Here is an 18,151-nt window from a genome sequence, read left to right on the forward strand (position 1 = left end):
TGATTTCTTCATTGAAAAACTGCCTGTTCATATCATTTGACCATTTATCAGTTGGGGAATGACTCATATTCTTATAAATTTGGTAAAGTTCTCTATATATTTGAGATATGAGACCTTTATCCAAGAAACTGTCAATAAAATCCCCCCCCGCCACAATTTTCTGCTTTCCTTCTAATCTTGGCTACGTTGGTTTTGTTTGTGCAGAACTTTTTAATTTAATGTAATGAAAATTATCTACTTTGCATCTCACAATGCTCCCTCTTTTTTATTCATAAATTCTTTTTTTATCCATAAGTCCAATAGGTTATATGTTCTATCTTTTCCCAATTTTCTTATATCTCCATTTATATGTAAGTCATGTATCCATTTTAACCTTATCTTGGGAAATGGTGTAAGATATTGGGCTATACTACGATCTGCCGGATTGCTTTCCAGTTTTCCCAGCAGTTTTTACCAAATAGTGAATTCTTATTGCCACAAACTTAAATTTTTACATTGGTCAAACACAAGGTTGCTATAATAATTTACTACTGTGTATTGTATGTCTACTCTGTTCCACTTATCGACGTTCCTATTTCTTAGCCAATACCAAATAGTGTTGATATTTACTACTTTATAATATAGTGTAAGATCTGGTACTGCTAAATCTCCTTCATTTACATTTTTTTTTCATTAATTCCTTTGATATTCTTGACTTTTTTGTTCTTACAAATGAATTTTATTATCATTTTTTTCTAACTCAAAATAATTTTTTGGTAATTTAGTTAGGATGGCATTGACTAAGTAGATCAGTTAAGTAGAATTGTAATTTTTATTATATTATCTCTGCCTACCCATGAATACTGAATATTTCTCTAGTTATTTAAATCTGACTTTATTTGTATAAAAAGTGATTTATAATTATGTTCATGTAGTTCCTGGGTTTGTCTCGGCAAGTATACTCCCAGGTATTTTCTACTGTCCTTGGTTATTTTAAATGGGATATCTCTTCTTACTTTTCCTCACTTAATATTTTATTTACTACTTTTTACTATGTCTTCTTACAGAGTTTTGTCGGTGATAAATTGAAATGCTGATGATTTATGTGGGTTTATTTTATATCTTGCTAATTTGCTAAAATTATTGTTTCAACTACCTTTTTAGTTGAATCTCTGGGATTTTCCAAGTATATCATATATATAGTCTGCAAAGATAGTTTTATTCTCTCCTTGCCCATTCTGATTCCTTTAATTTCTTTTTCTTCTCTTAATGCTATTGCTAACATTCCTGATACAATATTGAATAATATTGATGATAGTGGAAATCCTTGTTTTGCTCCTGATTTTACTAGGAAGTCTTCTAACCTTTCTTTATTACAAATAATGCTTGCTGATGGTTTTAGGTAACTGCTTCTTGCCATTTTAAGGAAAGATCTAATTATATCTATGCTTTCTAGTGTTTTTAATAGGAATGAGTTATATTTTGTTAGAAGTTTTTTCTGCATCTATTGATATAATCATATGATTTTTCATTACTTTTATTATTGATAAAGTCAATTATGTTAACAGTTTTCCTTATGTTAAATCATCCCCGTATTTCTGGTATAAATCCCACTTGATCACCATATATAACCTTTGTGATATATTGGTGACTCCTGTTTAGTATTTTATTTAAAATTTTTACATCCATATTCATTATTAATAACATTGGTCTATAATTTTCTTTCTCTGTTTTTGCTCTTCCTGGTTTAGGTATTAGTACCATATTTGTTTCATAAAAGGAGTTTAGTAGGACTTCTTTACCTATTATTCCAAATAATTTATCTGCTATTGGAATTAGTTGATCTTTAAATGTTTGGTAGAATTCACTTATATATCCATCTAGTCCTGATGCTTTTTTTCTAATGACACTCATTTATGGCCTGTTCAATATCTTTTTCAAAAATAGGTTTATTTAGATATTTTATTTCTGCTTCTGTTAATCTAGGCAGTTTATATTTTTGTAAATATTCTTCAATTTCACTTAAATTGTTTAATTTAGTGTCATGTGATTGGGCAAAATAATCCCTAATAATTATTTTGATTTCATCTTCATTAGGGCTATATTTACCCTTTTCATTTTTGATACTTGTGATTTGGTGTTCTCTTTCTCTCTCTTTCAATAAAGCCAACTCTGGCTTTATTTATTAATTCAGTGTTTTTCTTACATTCCATTTTATTAATCTCTACTTTGTGGGATTTCAATTTGATATTTAATTGGGGATTTTTAATTTGTACTTTTTCTAGTTTTTTTTTCATTGCATACCCAATTCATTGGTCTGCTCTTTCTCTGTTTTATTGATGTAAGTATTTAGAGATACAAATTTTCCTCTGATTCCTGTTTTTGTTGCATCTCATAGGTTTAGATTTTGGTATATTGTCTCATTATTATCCTTCTCTTGAATAAAATTATTTGTTATTTCTATTCGTTCTTTAACCTACTAATTTTTTGGGGGGGGGCTAGGCAAAGGGGTTAAGTGACTTGCCCAGGGTCACACAGCTAGTAAGTCTTATGTATCTGAGGCTGAATTTGAACTTAGGTCCTCCTGAATCCAGGGCCAGTTCCTTCAGTCTCTTGATCCTTTTGGTTGACTTGATTGAGTTGTATCTTTTACCCTTGAATCTACTACCACACACCTAGCCAAACTCCAGGCTTGGTTTACTATCTGTCCCTTACTATCTGCCCTTTTATGTATGTTTGAAAAAGTAATGCATTTATGCTGGCTGGGTCCACTACAAACTAACTTTATCTAATCTTAGGTGGGCTTTAACTGCTGTATGAAAGTCCTTTTATTTTCCATCACATTCCGCAGTCTTCTTCCAGATTTCTCTCCTCTAGGCCTGTATGCCACCACTCTTTTCCCTTTCCGACCTCTCTTACAGAGGAGCTCACTTTATATTTTAGTGAGAAAACAGGTCATCTATTGTGAACTCACTTTTCTTCCATCTTCCTTATTCTGTACACCAAGCCAGGGGCCATCTCCAATAGTCCTGAGCTATGTCTTGCCATTGAACCCAGATGGCTCCAGAGGAGAAAGTAAGGCTGGTAGCTTTGTACAGCCCTCCCTTAGTTAAATCCAATTCACTTACAAGTCATGGCATCACTTTCCTGATGTGATGGTCCCCTTCGAGAATGAAGGACAAACAACAATAATACGCCAAGACCCCCTTTGTCTTATCCCATTCTTTTCTTTTTCTGTTTTTTGAAAATGAGGTAGTCTTGGCCAAGGCCACCACCTGCACTTCTACCTTTGAATTTGCACCAAATATAAGAAAAATCTGCCCAGATGCAACAATTCAACATTTATAAAGCACTTAACTATGTGGGAAGCACTGTGCTAGGTGCTGGGGATACAAAAACCAAAATAAAACCAGTAACTTTGCTAAAGGAACTCAGATTTTATTAGAGGATGAAGATGGAATACAACATATTGGTGTGCAGATAAATTGCAAGGTAATTTCAGTAGCGAGAGAGCACTTAGAACTTGGACAGGATATGAAGTGGAAATCAGGGAGGCCTTCTGAGCTGAGACCTAAAGGAAGCTAGGGATTTAAAGGAGTGTATTCCAGCCATTGAGAAAAAATCTTTGCTTCAAAGAAATAGGATGTAGACTATCAAGTTTGGGAAGCAGCTAGTAAGGAGCCAGACTGGAGGTATTTAAATGTCAAACCAAGGAGTTTATATATTTTTTTCTTAGTGGCAAGAGTGAAGATTTTTAAGCAGAGGAATGAAATGATCAGATTTGTATCTTAGGAAACTTATTCTGGAAGCTGTGTAGAGGCTAATTGGACAGGGGAGAAAGTAGAAATGGGGGAATTCATTCAGAGACTGTTACAGTAATTTAGGTGTGAGGGGATGAAGGCCTGGCCTGAACTAGGATTGTGACCCTGTGAGCAGAGATGTTATGAAGCTAAAATTAGCAAGTGTAACAGAAAGAATCATGCTACTCGTCAATATAAATAGGGAATTTTGGAAGAAGGATATGTTCATGGGGAAGGAGGATCAATTCTGTTTTTGACATGCTGAGACTGATGAGACATGCACATGGAGATGTCTGGCAAGATTTGGTAGTATAGGACTTGAATTAGAGGAATTTGGGTGGGATATATATATATATATAGCAAGCATCGGTATAGAGAGGATTAATCAGATGGGAACTGCTGAAGATTACCACGAGACTAGAGGAGGGCCAATATAGGACTTTAGAGGCTATCTATCATAAGAAAATTCATCTGTGGGAGAAAATCGTGATTCTGCAAAGGAAAAGAAATGGTCAGTTGGAGAACCAGGAGTGAACAAGAAGCCACAAAAGGGCACATAAAGTGCCCAGAAGATAGAGTAGCTTGTGTCAGAAACTGCAGGATGTCAAAGGAAGTGAAGGCTGAGAGAAGGCCACTAGGTTTAGCAGTTAAGAGATGTTGATAATTTTGGAGAGAGCAGTTTGAATAGAATGGTGAGATCAGAAGTTAGATTTTAAGGGGTTGAGATGCAATGGATTAATAAGCAATGGAACCAGCTGGTACAGACAGTTCTTTCTAGGCATTTAGAAGTGAAAGGAGAAACAGGGTTATAGGGCAAAATTCAGTGTGCTGTAGAGGAAAGAATACTGAATTTGGAGTTTGAGAACATGAGTTTGAGTCTGTCAAAGAAAAAATATTAATGCTAATAATGTATTCTATGATTTAGGCTCAGGTCTCTGAGAAACAATTTTATCTAAATTGTCATTAATCTTCATCCAAGCCATTTTTAGCTTGGTGAGATGTGCCCAAAATCAGCATAGTTCTCCATGCCTTCTAACATGATTCTCTGCCCCCATCCCTCCTGGACTACTCTAGTATTTTCTTAGTTCAGATTCGATGCTGGGTCAAAATGAGACACTGGTGTATCACTGAACATTTAACAAAGGAGGGAGTTTACTTTGCCTTGATGCAGAGAGCATATGCAACAAGGTTATATATCAAGGGCACAGTGGTTCTGGGCAATGGCCCTCCTCTTCTCCTTCTGGAAACACCTCTGCTCAGTCAGACATCAGAGTATAGTGATTGTATGGTCTCCAGCATCCACCAAGTCTGAGGGGCATAGAGCCTATATGGGTTGGGCTTTTTATTGGCCCTGGGCTGGGAAGCTATGTTAGAGAAGCTGGGGCCAATCAGGTTGCCTGAGTGGAGGAAGCTTTACCAGGGAAGCTACTGGGGAACCTGAGTCTGAAGGAAGTTGGGGGTTGAGGGGTTTATATGTGGAGAAAGCTGTGTCAGGGTAAGGGGAGCAGTGTCAAGGACCTGCTATCCTACCACATCTTCATTGGTATCATAATTCTTTAAATTCTAGTGCCAGTTACTTTAGGTGGGAAGTGACCATGATGTGAACAAGACCAGAGTTAATGACTTAAGGTACTACCTTTAATCCATTCTTTTAAGAAATGCCTTTCTGTTCAAGGAGCTTTTCCATTTTGGAAAGGGCTTTTTAGAGAAGAATAATATTTCTTTATATTGTTAAGGAAACTAAAAACTTGTTGCTAAAAGTTACAGCTCTGTTACCTGTGAGCCCTGTAACTTTGGGCAAGTCCCTTCCCTTTTCTGTTGCCTTAGTTTTCTCATCTACAGATTGTGACTGATGGCCTAGGACCTTCCCCCAAGGACTCTGGGTTGGCTAGGACTAGGTTTGTTCCTGGGACATTTCCCCTCATCCCCTAAGGAGGTAATTTTATCTCTTTGTCTTGCTCTCATCCCAGAGTTTACCCTGGAAAAATCCAAATAAAGCTTAGGAATGGTATGTGCCTTGGCCTCTCAGTCAACAATCAACAAGCATTTATTAAGTGCTTAATATATGCTAGGCACAGTCCTAAAAGCTGGGAGTACTAGCAGAATCACAAAAATATAATCTGTGTCCTCAATTAGTTCATTTTTTAATAGGGATAGACAACACACAAAAGGGAGCTGAAAACAGTGGGAGGGAAGGTACTACTGTCTAAGTTTGGTAGACAGAGTCCTGTGGAGATGAGTTAGCAGTGCAGCCTGGATAACTCTAAAGACTTGGTTGGCCTGGGCCTCCTTAAATTGAAGGTTCTGGGAGGAATTAGCCAATCAGAAGGTGAGGCCTTAGGGGTCGAGAGTATTTCCAGTTTAGAATCAGCTTCTCAGGTGAAGACGTTTCATTGGCATGGTAGAGATGGAGATGAGTCAGCAGTGTGGCCTGTAGAGGGAAGATTTCTCCAGGTTCGGGTATCCCATTCCCCTACCTCACAAATACTCAGTGTACAATAGGGATATCATGTATGGAACAGCATTTATTTCCAATACTACAGAAAAATGTGTAAGACTCAAAGGAGTTACCAGAGCCCATGAACAAATACAGAAACACAGAGTGCTCAAAATAGCCCCTCAGACTCTTCCAGTGGGTGTACCTCCTTCTGTCGAGACTGCTCGACAAATAACCCTCTTTCACTTTCTGCTTATATTATCTGAACAATTCATAGAAATAACATGGGACCTTGGTGAGGAGGAGAGACTCATTCCTGGCATTCTAAATTGAAATTCTGGATGCATTTTGGTGAAGTTCTTATCTTTCTGTTCCTCCACTTATACCAATCTATCTCTCACCTATGTCTCTTTTTTACATGGAATGTACTTTCTCCTCTCTTCTGCCTTCTCAGGCCTTCTTATGGTTCTGCTCAAGTGCCACCTCCTATTCAAGGCCTTTCCTTTTTTTTTTTTTTTTGGCTAGGCAGTGGGGTTAAGTGACTTGCCCAGGGTTACTAAGCTAGTAAGTGTCAAATGTCTGAGGCTCAATTTGAACTCAGGTTCAAGGCCTTTACTAATTTCTCCAGAATCATCGTCCCTTGCCTGGCACATAGTAGGGGCTTAAGAAATGATAGAAACATTTTTATATATGGTGATTAAGTTCTCTAATACCATTAATACTCAGTTTTGGGTTAAATAGATTTTTTTTTTTGTGGGCTGGCCTGGAAACCTAACCAAAATCTAATTTGTGAGGTATTTTGTATCTGTTATAATTCTTAATAGTGGTCTATGTTTTCTTGAGTTTCCTCTTCTTTCCGGCCTTAGTTTATAAATTGGGGTGGGCCAGGCCCACCTCACTCCTGTCCTTTTGAATGGTTCACCTTGCTTGGTCTAAGCCTGAGTCACCTAAGTTCCTGTGTGACGTCTTCCTCCTGTGGTTAGGCCCTCTTGATCTTTGAGGTTTAGAATGCTGGATCTTCAAAACCTTCTATGCATCTCATGAGAGAGTACTAGGGAACTTGCAAGACCCTGTGCCTGAGGTGTTCTGGTCTGAGCTCCAATATACAAGCTTTGGGTTTTCTGCTATGCTGGTGCTATCTCTGGGGAACATTTTGCCTTTACTGCCTCTGGCACCACATGTTTCTCACTGGTCTTTCTTTGAGAGACTTTTGGCGTGTTACACTGCTGACACTGGCTTTTCCAGCAGAGACCCCCTTTTCTGTGGCCCTTGGGTTACTGACTTTTTGTACAGCCTTTGAGTGGTCACTTCCTGTAGTTTCTCATTTGATTCTTAGATCATTATTCTGTCTGGTGCTATTTTTAGGTTTTTGCTAAAATAGGTTTGTGGGAGTTGGGCTGTCTGCCTCTGTTCAGATAGCCATCTTGGCCAGAAGTCACCTTTCTTAATTTCAGTCTTACTAGATGAAGCCATTTTTTGTGTTTTGTTTTCCCTGAGTTGAATGATCCTATGAGTTATTCAGATCTTTTTGTATCTTGATTCAGTCATTCATCCTGCTATTTTTCCTTTTCAGCTTTGTGTTTTCTGTAGACTGGCTAAGTATGCCACTTAGGACTTTATTTAAATCACCAATAAAAATGTAAATAGCATAGAGCCAGATAGAGACCTGTTAATGATTACCTTTTGGGTACTGGTTCACTTAGATTTTTCCATCTTTTCCACAATGAGAAGAAATTGTCAAATACTTGGCTTTGCTCATCTTTTTGCCTATCATTCAAGAAGCATTTATTAAGTGTCTAAGCATTATGCAAGGTATTGAGGTGCAGTGACAAAACCCAAACTGTCTGCCCTCAGAGATTATCTTCTTTTGGTGGGTGGGCAATGACTAACATTTATGCAGGGGATCAGAATAAGTCACATGTAGGATATAGCATTTAAACTGAGCCTCCAAGTGCTCACCTCGAATTGCACTTAATACATGTTTGCTGTTGACAAGTTTTAGGCCCTGTACTTCTGGGAAAGGGGAGCTTAGGTAGTGGGGCTCGAACTGTTGGCATATATATTTCTGAGATTATCAGGATCCTATGTTCCTTAATCGCTGGGTTTTTACAAGGTGGAACCATATTCTGCCCTACCAGAGTTTTTTTATGTTTCTTACTGGGTACTCATGAAGGATATACTGAAACCATCATATTGGTCCTGGGTTGGGCAGAGTTGGGGGTGGGGGGATGATCATCTGATTATCTAAGTAGTCCTCGGTGGTTATCTTACAGCAGTGAGATGGATGAACAGTAAATAGGCTTAAGTGGTGACAGGACTTTTTTATTTCTATTTTTTTAATTCATTTTTTATTTTCAGTTCCAAATTCTCTCCTTCCCCTACACATTCCCTACCCATTGAGAAGACAAGAAATAAAAATCCATTACAAATATGAAGTTGTGCAACATATTTCCGCATTAGCCATGTTCTGGGGAAAAAATAGGACAATAAGGGGGGACAACATGCTTCCTTCTGCACCCCAAGTCCATCCATTCTCTCTCTGGGGGTAAATAGCGTTTTTCATCATGAGTTCTTCGGAATTGTGGTGGGTCATTGTGTTGGTGGGTCATTATGTTGATCCAAGTTACAAAGTCTTTCACAGTTGATAACCTTTACAGTGTTGCTGTTATCTTGTAAATTTATATTCTGGTTCTGCTCACTTCACTTTGCATTAGCTCATATAAGTCACCCCATGTTTTTCTAAAACCATTTTCTTCATTATGTCTTAACAGTACAGTAGTATTCCATCACATTCACATACGATATAATTTGTTTGGCCGTTTCCCAGTTGATGGAAATCCCTTCAGTTTCTACTTTTTTTGCCACTACAGAAAGAGCTGCTATAACTGTTTTTGTACAAATGGATCCTTTTCCTTTTTCATTGATCTCTTTGAGTTATAGATTTAGTAGTGGTATTGCTAGGTCACAGGGTATGCACACTTCTATAGCTCTTTGGGCATAGTTCTAAATTGTTCTCCAGGATGGTTGGAACACTTCACAGCTCCAACAGTGTTCATTAGCGTACCTGTTTTCACACATCTCCTCCAGCATTTGTTGCTTGCTTTTTCAGTCATCCTAGACTGTTGGAGGGGTGTGAGCTGGTATCTTAGTTGTTTTAATTTGCTTTTTCTAATTATTAGCAATTTAGAACAGTTTTTTTCATATGATGACTGATAACTTTGATTTCTTCCAGAAATTGCCTGTTAATGTCCTTTGACTTGTTTGTACCTGGAGAATGGCTCTTATTATTTACATTTGGCTCAGTTCCATATATATTTGAGAGTTGAGACCTTTATCAGAGAAACTTGCAGCAAAGATTTTTTTTTTGCCCTAGTTTGACAGGTCTTCTATTTTATTTTCTTCATTTTTTTGCATCTTTAAGAGCTGCAGCCCTGCATTGTTGATTACACTCCTACCTTTTTAAACCTTTTTGTTTGTTGTAAGAGCAATGGATAGAGAATATATTCTTTCTGGCCATTAAAACTTGCTGAGTGACAATTCTGAAACAAGTGGCAGCTTAGGTGATGCAGTAGATAGAGTACCGGCCCTGGAGTCAGGAGGACCTGAGTTCAAATCCCACCTCAGATACTTGACACTTACTAGCTGTGTGACCTTGTGTGAAGTCACTTAAGCCCATTGCCTAGCCCAAAACAAAACAAAACAAAAAAAAGACAATTCTGAAACAAAATTCTTTTAAGAAAAAGTAAAGCAAAAAGCTAAGCATGACCTAATAATTATATTCTTGCAGATAAGCTGTGGAAAATGTATTGAAAACAGAAAACAAGCTTTCTTTTCAAAGATTATTATAGTAGCATTATTTGCATTTGCAAACCCCCCACAGAAATAGCTTAAATGTCCTCAATGGATAATTGGTTAAATAAATTGTGGCACATTAATGGAATATTATAAAACAATTAAGATATACATAAAAGATGTACATAAGCTTGGAAAGACTTTGCAAAATAATGCTAAGCAAAAACAAAATAAAAACCAAAATGAACTCCCCCCCCAAAAAAAATACAGAACAGAGAATATAGACTTAAGAGTGAATGTGGATGACTTGAATGGACAAAACAATCTTGATGAAGATTTTGAGGGAGAGGCTGAAAAACTATTGGGACTTTTTATTTATTGAAATTAATTTAAATGTAAATAGTTACTAAGCATATTTAATTAGCTGTACTTATGTTCAGTGTTGTTTATAATAAATAATTGCTTTTTAAAGACTGGGCACAGCCAAACTGCAACTGCAGTCTCTACATTAAAGAATAGAATATGGCCAGACTACAGATGTCCTTCTTCTTTCTATAGAGTATCTTCTGGTTCTTGAAGAAGATACATAATTGCTCATAATTATTTCTTATGCAGTTACCTAAATTGCTGATGAAGGAAAGAATCAAATGTTTGTATAGCCAAGAAAGATCAGAGAAATATGATAGAAAAAAGAAACCATCTTATATATTGTAGGAACAGCTAGTGGAATGCCAATATTTGTGCTTTGCAGTTTGGAAAAAAAGAGCCTTGAATAGGGTATGGCTGGTTGGCCTGGTAAGGCTGTCTGGCTCAGCAGGAATACTTGGACCCTTTTGAGGAAGTTGAGAGGCTTGAAAGGTTTCAGTCTGGATTTGCTTTGGTAGCATTCTGTATGCCTAACCAAGAGTTTGACCACAGGGAAGTCATAAAATGATTCAGTAAGTCAATCAGCAAGCATTTTTTAAGCACCATTTTGTACCAGGGACTGTACCAGGTGGTAGAGATATCAAGACAGCAAAGGAAATGGGCCTTGCCCTCAGCCATCTTCTGTTTTGTCAGAAGATAAATCATTTACCTGTATAAATAAGATGAATATAAGGTGGATTGATGGGGAAAGGCAGTAACATCTAGAGAAGATCAGTTCTTTTGGAATATTACATTCTAGCCAGAAATACATTACTATATAGTACTAGCCCCTTGGTCATTGATAGTGAGAAGAAATTTCATGTGTTGCATTGAAACCTGGAGGGGAATGTTGCACATGCTCAAAGACTAGGCCCACTGCTAATCCTCCATTACCTTTTAGCTCTTCAATTTTATTTATGCCTTTTGTTTTTATGTCATTTTGATTTCTGAGTATACACCTCTTCTCCAGTTAACTATCTCTTATGATAGATTTTGGACAAACTTCTAAGTTTGAAGTATTCTATTTCTGTTCTCAGAATGTTGTGTTTAGTCCAGTTTGTGCAATTTTGTCTCATCCCTCTTCAGATTTGGTGTCTTTAAAATTTATTTTTCTCCATCTTTGAGGTACCTGAAAAATTAAAATTTTTATCTTTTTGATTTTTCTTCTACATACCTCTTTTTTAATCCTGCTTTGTTTTAGTGGGGTTTTTTTTAGTTTTTTTACATTCTTGGTTATTCTTTGATTTTGTTCTTACTATTCATTGCTTTTTGCTGAACTGTGCTTTGTGGTGCTTTTATTGCAGTGAACGTTTTTATGTTTTGCATTTTCCTTGGTTAATATCTCATTCTTTGCACCTTTGCTTCCTTTTTATTCCTTTAATGTGCTTATTGTTAAAAATTGTTTTACTTCTTGGTGTTTATCCTAGTTTCTAGTGCTGTTTCAACTTATATTTCTATAGCACTTTTGTCTTATATTTTAATATTTAAATCAATCTGCGATCTTATCCAAGTTGGTATTTCTGTCAGTCAGCAAGCATTTATGAAGTGCCTAGTATAGGCCAGGCGCTGATTGCCACCCATGGAGCCTTCGTATCCTAATTCGTATCTGCATCCTTCCATAAATCCTTACTAGTATATGTGTATTATATATACATGTTACAAATTATATGTAATACATAAATAATAACATTGGAAGCAGTAGATGGAGTGCTGAGTTGGAGTCAGGAAGATCTGAGTTCAAATGTGGACTCAGACACTTACTAGCTGTGTGACTCTGGGCAAGTAAGTCATGTAACTTCTGTTGCCTTAATACACTGGAGTATCTTTGCTAAGACAACACTGTGTGGTACAGCTGCCCAAAAATAACACTCAGAGGTTTTCTAGGTATAAAGTGAAAGATTTATTACGTTCTTGCGAGAAGCGGGCATCTGATTTGTCCGGCAGTCCGAGTGAAGTGAGGCAAGGCACAAAGGCCAGGACAAAGGTTATATAGCCTTAATGCAGAGATACCCATCCACCACTGGCTTTGAATTCCCATTGGACAGGAATTTCAGCCTTACAATCTAAAATGAGAAAATCTACCCCAGAAACAAGAAACCACATTATAATACTACCAATCCTAGCTATTTATCCTTATTTAATAATTAGCCATTACCTAATGCTGATGTAACAATACAAATAATGCGATTTCTAGGAACCTGAAACTTAGGCCTATTCAGGTTAGTGTAACCAACCTTGAGTTTGCAGCAGTCTAAGACACTGCTACACTCAGTCCATCTGAGAGAGCTCACATTGTTTACGTTGTTTTATCAGTGAAAAACCAGAGTCTTGACAAAAGTTTGCGAAAAGGAGCGATCTCTTTATGGACTTTCTTGAGAAAGTGCACCCCTGTGCTGCTTAAGCTGCCCCGAGAGTGCAAGTGCTCTTTGTTTAAGGCAAGATTATATAGACCCTAACACAGCAGCCCACCCTAACCCGCTTCCCATCTCCTCACTGGCCTCAGGTGTACAATCTATTTGTGTGAAAACTACCCCAGTAACAGAGAGAACAAAGAGGTATAGAAATTATGTTAGCATGTTCCCCTTTTCAGGGACTCACAGTTTCAGCAGCCTTTTACCCAAGGTCATATAACTAGCTAGAGGATGAGATAGATAGGATGCTCTTGTGGCTCAGGAATTTCTGCTAACACTATCTTAAGAGTAGGGGAGGGAGAAGGCTAGGGGAGGGGGTCTTGTATTCTGAGGGGTCTTCACTTAGTGTTGGTACCACTCAAAAGCAACAATAACAGAACCACTAACAAGAACTAATGACCCTTTGAGGAGGCTTCACTTCTGAGAGATCATCTCTCACAACACCATGACTGCATGGGGGTCATATGAGTGACTGAACAACAATGTAATACATACATACATACATACATACATACATACATACATACATACATATATACATACATACATAAATATATATATTCGTTATGCAGGACACTTTCCACTAATTCTTATAATGGGGTACCAATACAAGACTGTTCTTGCTTGCTTTTGCCTCATTCATGACCTGCCCATCTCCATTTTCCTGTCATATGTGTTTGCATTAAGTATATCTTTATTTGTATCAGAGTTTTTCTTAGACTTGATTATTATCAGATAAATTTTATTTTGAAATTAGACACCAAATAAAAGAACATTTCTGTATGCAGAGTAGAACAGAAAAGCATCATGGAGACATTTAAAGTTTTTGAGCTGTGGAGCAGAGCAATCATGCCTGTCTACCAGGAACATCAGTCTGGTGACTAGCTATACATAGGATGGATTAAAGGGAGAAGAATGCAGGTAGGAGATTAGGAGCTATGGAAGTAGTCTATTCTAAGAGAGAAGTAATGAGGACCTGAGCTAGGGTGGTAACAGAAATGGTTAAGAAGTATATGCAAGAGATAATGTAGAAGTGGAAGCAACAGTACTTAGGACTGGACATATGTGGTGAAGAACAGGAAATAGTCAAAGATGACAAGTTTTGATTCAATTATTAGTGAATATATAAACTATGCATACTTTTTGACCCAGTGATGCCACATTAAGGCATATATGACAAAAATGTAGGAGATAAACAGAGGAAAGGTTCCTATAGGTAATAAAAAAATTTATAGCAGAGACTGAACAGAGCTAGAGGGAAAGTAGTTACTTATTGATTGGGGTTTTGTTGAACAAATTATGATATAAGAAATAAAGAATGTGAAGCATTTAGAAAAAATTGGTGAAGATTTGTATGCACTAATGTAGAAGTGAAAGAACAGTTTACATAATGATATACTTCAGAACTCTGATGATACAGTGATCAGTCTTGACTTTTATGGACTGATATGAAACATGTTCTCTGCCTCTTGGCAGAGGTTGCAGACTGTGGATATAGAATGAGGCATATATTTTCAGACAAGATAAATATGTTAATTTCTTTCACTTCATTGAACTTATTATAGGGAAGGTACTTTTTAGTGGGGGAGGGAGTCACTGGGAAGTGACAGTGATGTAATTTAAAAAACACGCATAAAAATTTTAAATCCTAGAAACCATATATGATTATGTGAAAATCTCTTTGCCCTTCTGTTTTCTTTGTCAAGTTTGCTCTGATCACTATGAGTTTGGATGGATTATCAAGTAACATAATGGAAAAACTAACTGTATTTTAAATTTTCTGTTTCAGGATCCATCAGTTACACAGGTGACAAGAAATATGCCACCAGGCCTTGATGAATATAATCCGTTTTCTGATTCTAGAACGGTAAGAGTATTCTTTACTTCTTCACAAATGGTTAAGTTGAAATTCTCTAGATGTGTTTTCGTTAAAAATTTGTTCATTTAGCTGATTGCTTAAACCAAGTATTATTTAGAATTTATGATATCAATGTTTATTTTAAACTAAGAACCAATAGGAAGTGTTGCAAAGTTATCAAAATCTTAGTGAGACAGAATGATTTTTTCCTTATGTTCAACTAATGTTTCCTATTTTTCATCATCAGCTGCTTTGTTTAAGTGGGTCTGGTTGCAGTGGTTGTAATTGCCTGCCATAGTTTATTTTTATTCTTATAATTTGGTATTGATTTTAATCTTTGAAGAAATTGACTGTACACACAAAGTGATTCAGAAATGACCATTAGTAGCCAGTCATTTCTCATCTGTTAAAATATTAATCAGTAATATTATTTGGTGCTTTTCATGTCTAACACCTCCCAGTTCTTCTCAAAGGAATTATCCATCCCTTTAGTGGCAATTTTCTTTTGTATCTGCGTTTGATTGTTGATTATTATTAATATTGGTAGTAGTGAGACAGCAAAAAAATGATATTATTTACTTCTTCTGGTAGTATGATTGTTTTTTGGTAATTAGAGGAGGACCATACATTTAGAATATCTACTGCTAAGTTAATGTTTATAGATGTTCAAAAAAAGTCCTTAGTGTCTTGTGCCAACATCACTGTAGAGTTAGAAGGGAGCTACATGGGACTGAAGGCATTTTGTATTTTATTTTGTTTCACAGCTGGGCGAGAAATATATCACCAAGTGGCTAGCCTATTGGTGACGAGCTTTGCTATATTTAGCTAGGTTGGTCCTTTAAAAGCAGGTAGTTTGTTTCTGAGAGCATGGTGAAAACTTCTCCATCATAGATTACCCTACCAGAACTCAGACTCCATTGGTAGGGCCTTCAGAAACTGGAGTCAACTTCACATCAAGATAAAACATCTGAATAGGACTTTACATGGTTTTTCAGATTATTATACTTAAAAATATTTTTATGTAGCTCCCATAGCATGATCATGGTAATTCCATGATCTGTGCTGTATATAGGGAAGATTTACCTGACTGTGATATGCAGGTTGTATTTCAGGTGGTAGGGAGAAACTAGGGGCAAGGAGAGGCATATTAGGAAATTAAAATAGTTGAGATGATAGGTAATGGTGATGGAGTTGGGAATTAAGAGGGAGGGAATGAACGCTGGAAATATTGAAAGACTTGGAAACCAGTTCTATAAATCTAGAAGTATTATTAAACATCTGCTGTGTTTCAGGCACTGTGTTAGGATTTACAAATAAAAAGAAGAAAAAATCTGTACTCTCAAGGAACCTAAAGTTTACGGGGGGGGGGGATAATGAGCATATGTATAAGTATATGCAGAAAACTTTGAATAGTAAATATGTTAGTTAAGTACAAGATAGTTATGGAGGGAGGACACTAATAGTTGTTGGAAGTAGAGGTGGTTTCATAGAGAATGTGATGATTAAGCATCATCTTGAAGGAAGAGAGATTTTCTGTAAGGCATAGGTGAGGCAGGAGTGCTTCCGTGTGTTGAGGAGGGTCAGTGCAAAGGTATAGAAATGGGATGCCATTTATGGAACATAGAGACCAGTTTGGCTGGAATATAGATTGTGGGAAGGGGGAGTAATATGTAATGAAGTGAGAAAAATATGTTGAGGTCGGGTGATAAGAGGTTCAAAAAACCAAATAGAGGAGTTTATATTTGGTCCTAGAGGCAATACAGCATCACTGAAGTTGATTGAATAAGAAGAGAGTAACAAGGTCAGATTTTCACTTAAGGAAAGTCACCTTTGTGCCTGTATGGAAGATGTGTTCAAGTGGGGAGAGATTTTTTCGAGAGACTATCACCGCATTTTAGGTGAGAGGTGATGAGAGCCTGAACTAAAGTTGCAGCTCTGAGTGTAGGAAGAAGGGATCAGATGCAAGGGATATTGTGTAGGTAAGCAATGACAAGATTGGGCAACTGAATGGATATATGGGGTTAAGGAGAGTGAAGTGATGAGGATGATTCTAAAGTTTTAAAACCTGGGAGGCTGGAAGAATGGCGGTACCTTTGACAGACATAGAGAAGTTTGGAAATTGGTAGATTTTGGGGAAAAGATAATGAATATGTTGAATTTTCTCTAGGACAGCTAGTTTAATTTTTAAAAAATATATTTTGTTAAACATTTCTCATTCATTATGTACAGTTTTTTTAACATTAATTTTTTTAAAATTTGAATTTCAAATTCTCTCCCTCCTTCCTACCCCTTGACCCCTACCACTTGATAGGGCAAGCAATATAATATTGATTCTATGTGTGAAGTCATGCTATACATAATTATATATTAGGTATGTTCCAAAAGAAAACACACATACATAAAACCAAGAAAAATAAAGAAAGTTAAAAAAAAAAGTACTTCGTCTGCACACAGACTTTATCAGTTCTCTCTGGAGGTGAATAACATTTTTCATCATGAGTCCTATGGAATTGCGTTGGATCATTATCTTGATCAGAGTAGCTAAGTCTTTTACAGTTGATCATCATTACAGTATTGTTATTACCATGTACAATGTTCTCCAGGTTCTGCTCGTTTTACTTTGCATCAGTTCATGTAAATCTTCTGACTCTAGTTTCAAATGTCCAGAAGTCAGTTGGTGGCTCAGGTTCCTTAAGAGTGTGGCCAGTATATAAGGTGGATCTTTAATAAATCTTGTCTCTGGCTGAAAAAAATGAAATTAAATTTAAAAAGTCAGTTGGTGATAAAATATTGAAGCTCAGAGGAGATGAGGGCTGGATACAAAAATCTGGAAGTCCTCTGCATAGATAGAGTTGATAGTTCAGCCCTGAAAGTTGATGAAGTCCACAAGGGAGAAAGTGTAGAGACAGAAAGTATTAACACCCACAGTTAATGGTGATAAGCTAGCAAAAGAGACTGAGAAGGAATGAATAGACAGGTAGGTAGAGAACCAGGAGATAATAGCCAGGATGAGAAGACCATCAGTGATATAGAATGTGGCAGAGAGGTAAAGCAGAATGAGGACTGAGAAAAGACCTTCAGATTTGGCTATTCAGATTGTCTGTGACATTGGAGAGAACAATGTCATTTGAGTGATGTCGCCAGAAGTCAGATTTCAAAGGATTAAAGAATTGAGGAGAGAAGAGGAAGTGAATCTTAGATCTAGAGCTAGAAGAGACTACAGGGGCCATCTAACCATTATTTTGCGGCTGAGGAAACCTGAGGCATAGAGAGATTCAGTCACATGACCAAGGTAGTAAGCATTGGAAGGGCTCAAACTCTATGACCGATCTTGAGTTTGACTGAGAAGGGCAGCCAGGTGGTACAGTGGATAGAGCTCTGGCTTGGAGTCAGGAGAAGCTGAGTTCAATTCTGGCCTTAGACATTTGACACTTACCAGCTGTGTGACCCTGGGCAAGTCACTTAACCC

General features: G+C 37.0%; 1 protein-coding gene across 2 annotated transcripts in view; it reads left to right on the top strand.

Moving 5' to 3' along the window:
- SCAMP1 (secretory carrier membrane protein 1) overlaps positions 1-18,151 on the top strand; it is a 118,811-nt gene that overhangs the window by 47,381 nt on the left and 53,279 nt on the right. For both annotated transcript variants that reach the window (XM_020998430.2, XM_020998431.2), the window contains one exon: positions 14,614-14,691. In XM_020998430.2, coding sequence (XP_020854089.1) covers positions 14,614-14,691 — 78 coding nt within the window. The remainder of the gene's footprint in view (positions 1-14,613; positions 14,692-18,151) is intronic.

The sequence above is a fragment of the Phascolarctos cinereus genome, unplaced genomic scaffold, assembly GCF_003287225.1.
Source record: "Phascolarctos cinereus isolate Bilbo 61053 unplaced genomic scaffold, phaCin_HiC Scaffold_4;HRSCAF=312, whole genome shotgun sequence".
Taxonomy (NCBI): domain Eukaryota; kingdom Metazoa; phylum Chordata; class Mammalia; order Diprotodontia; family Phascolarctidae; genus Phascolarctos; species Phascolarctos cinereus.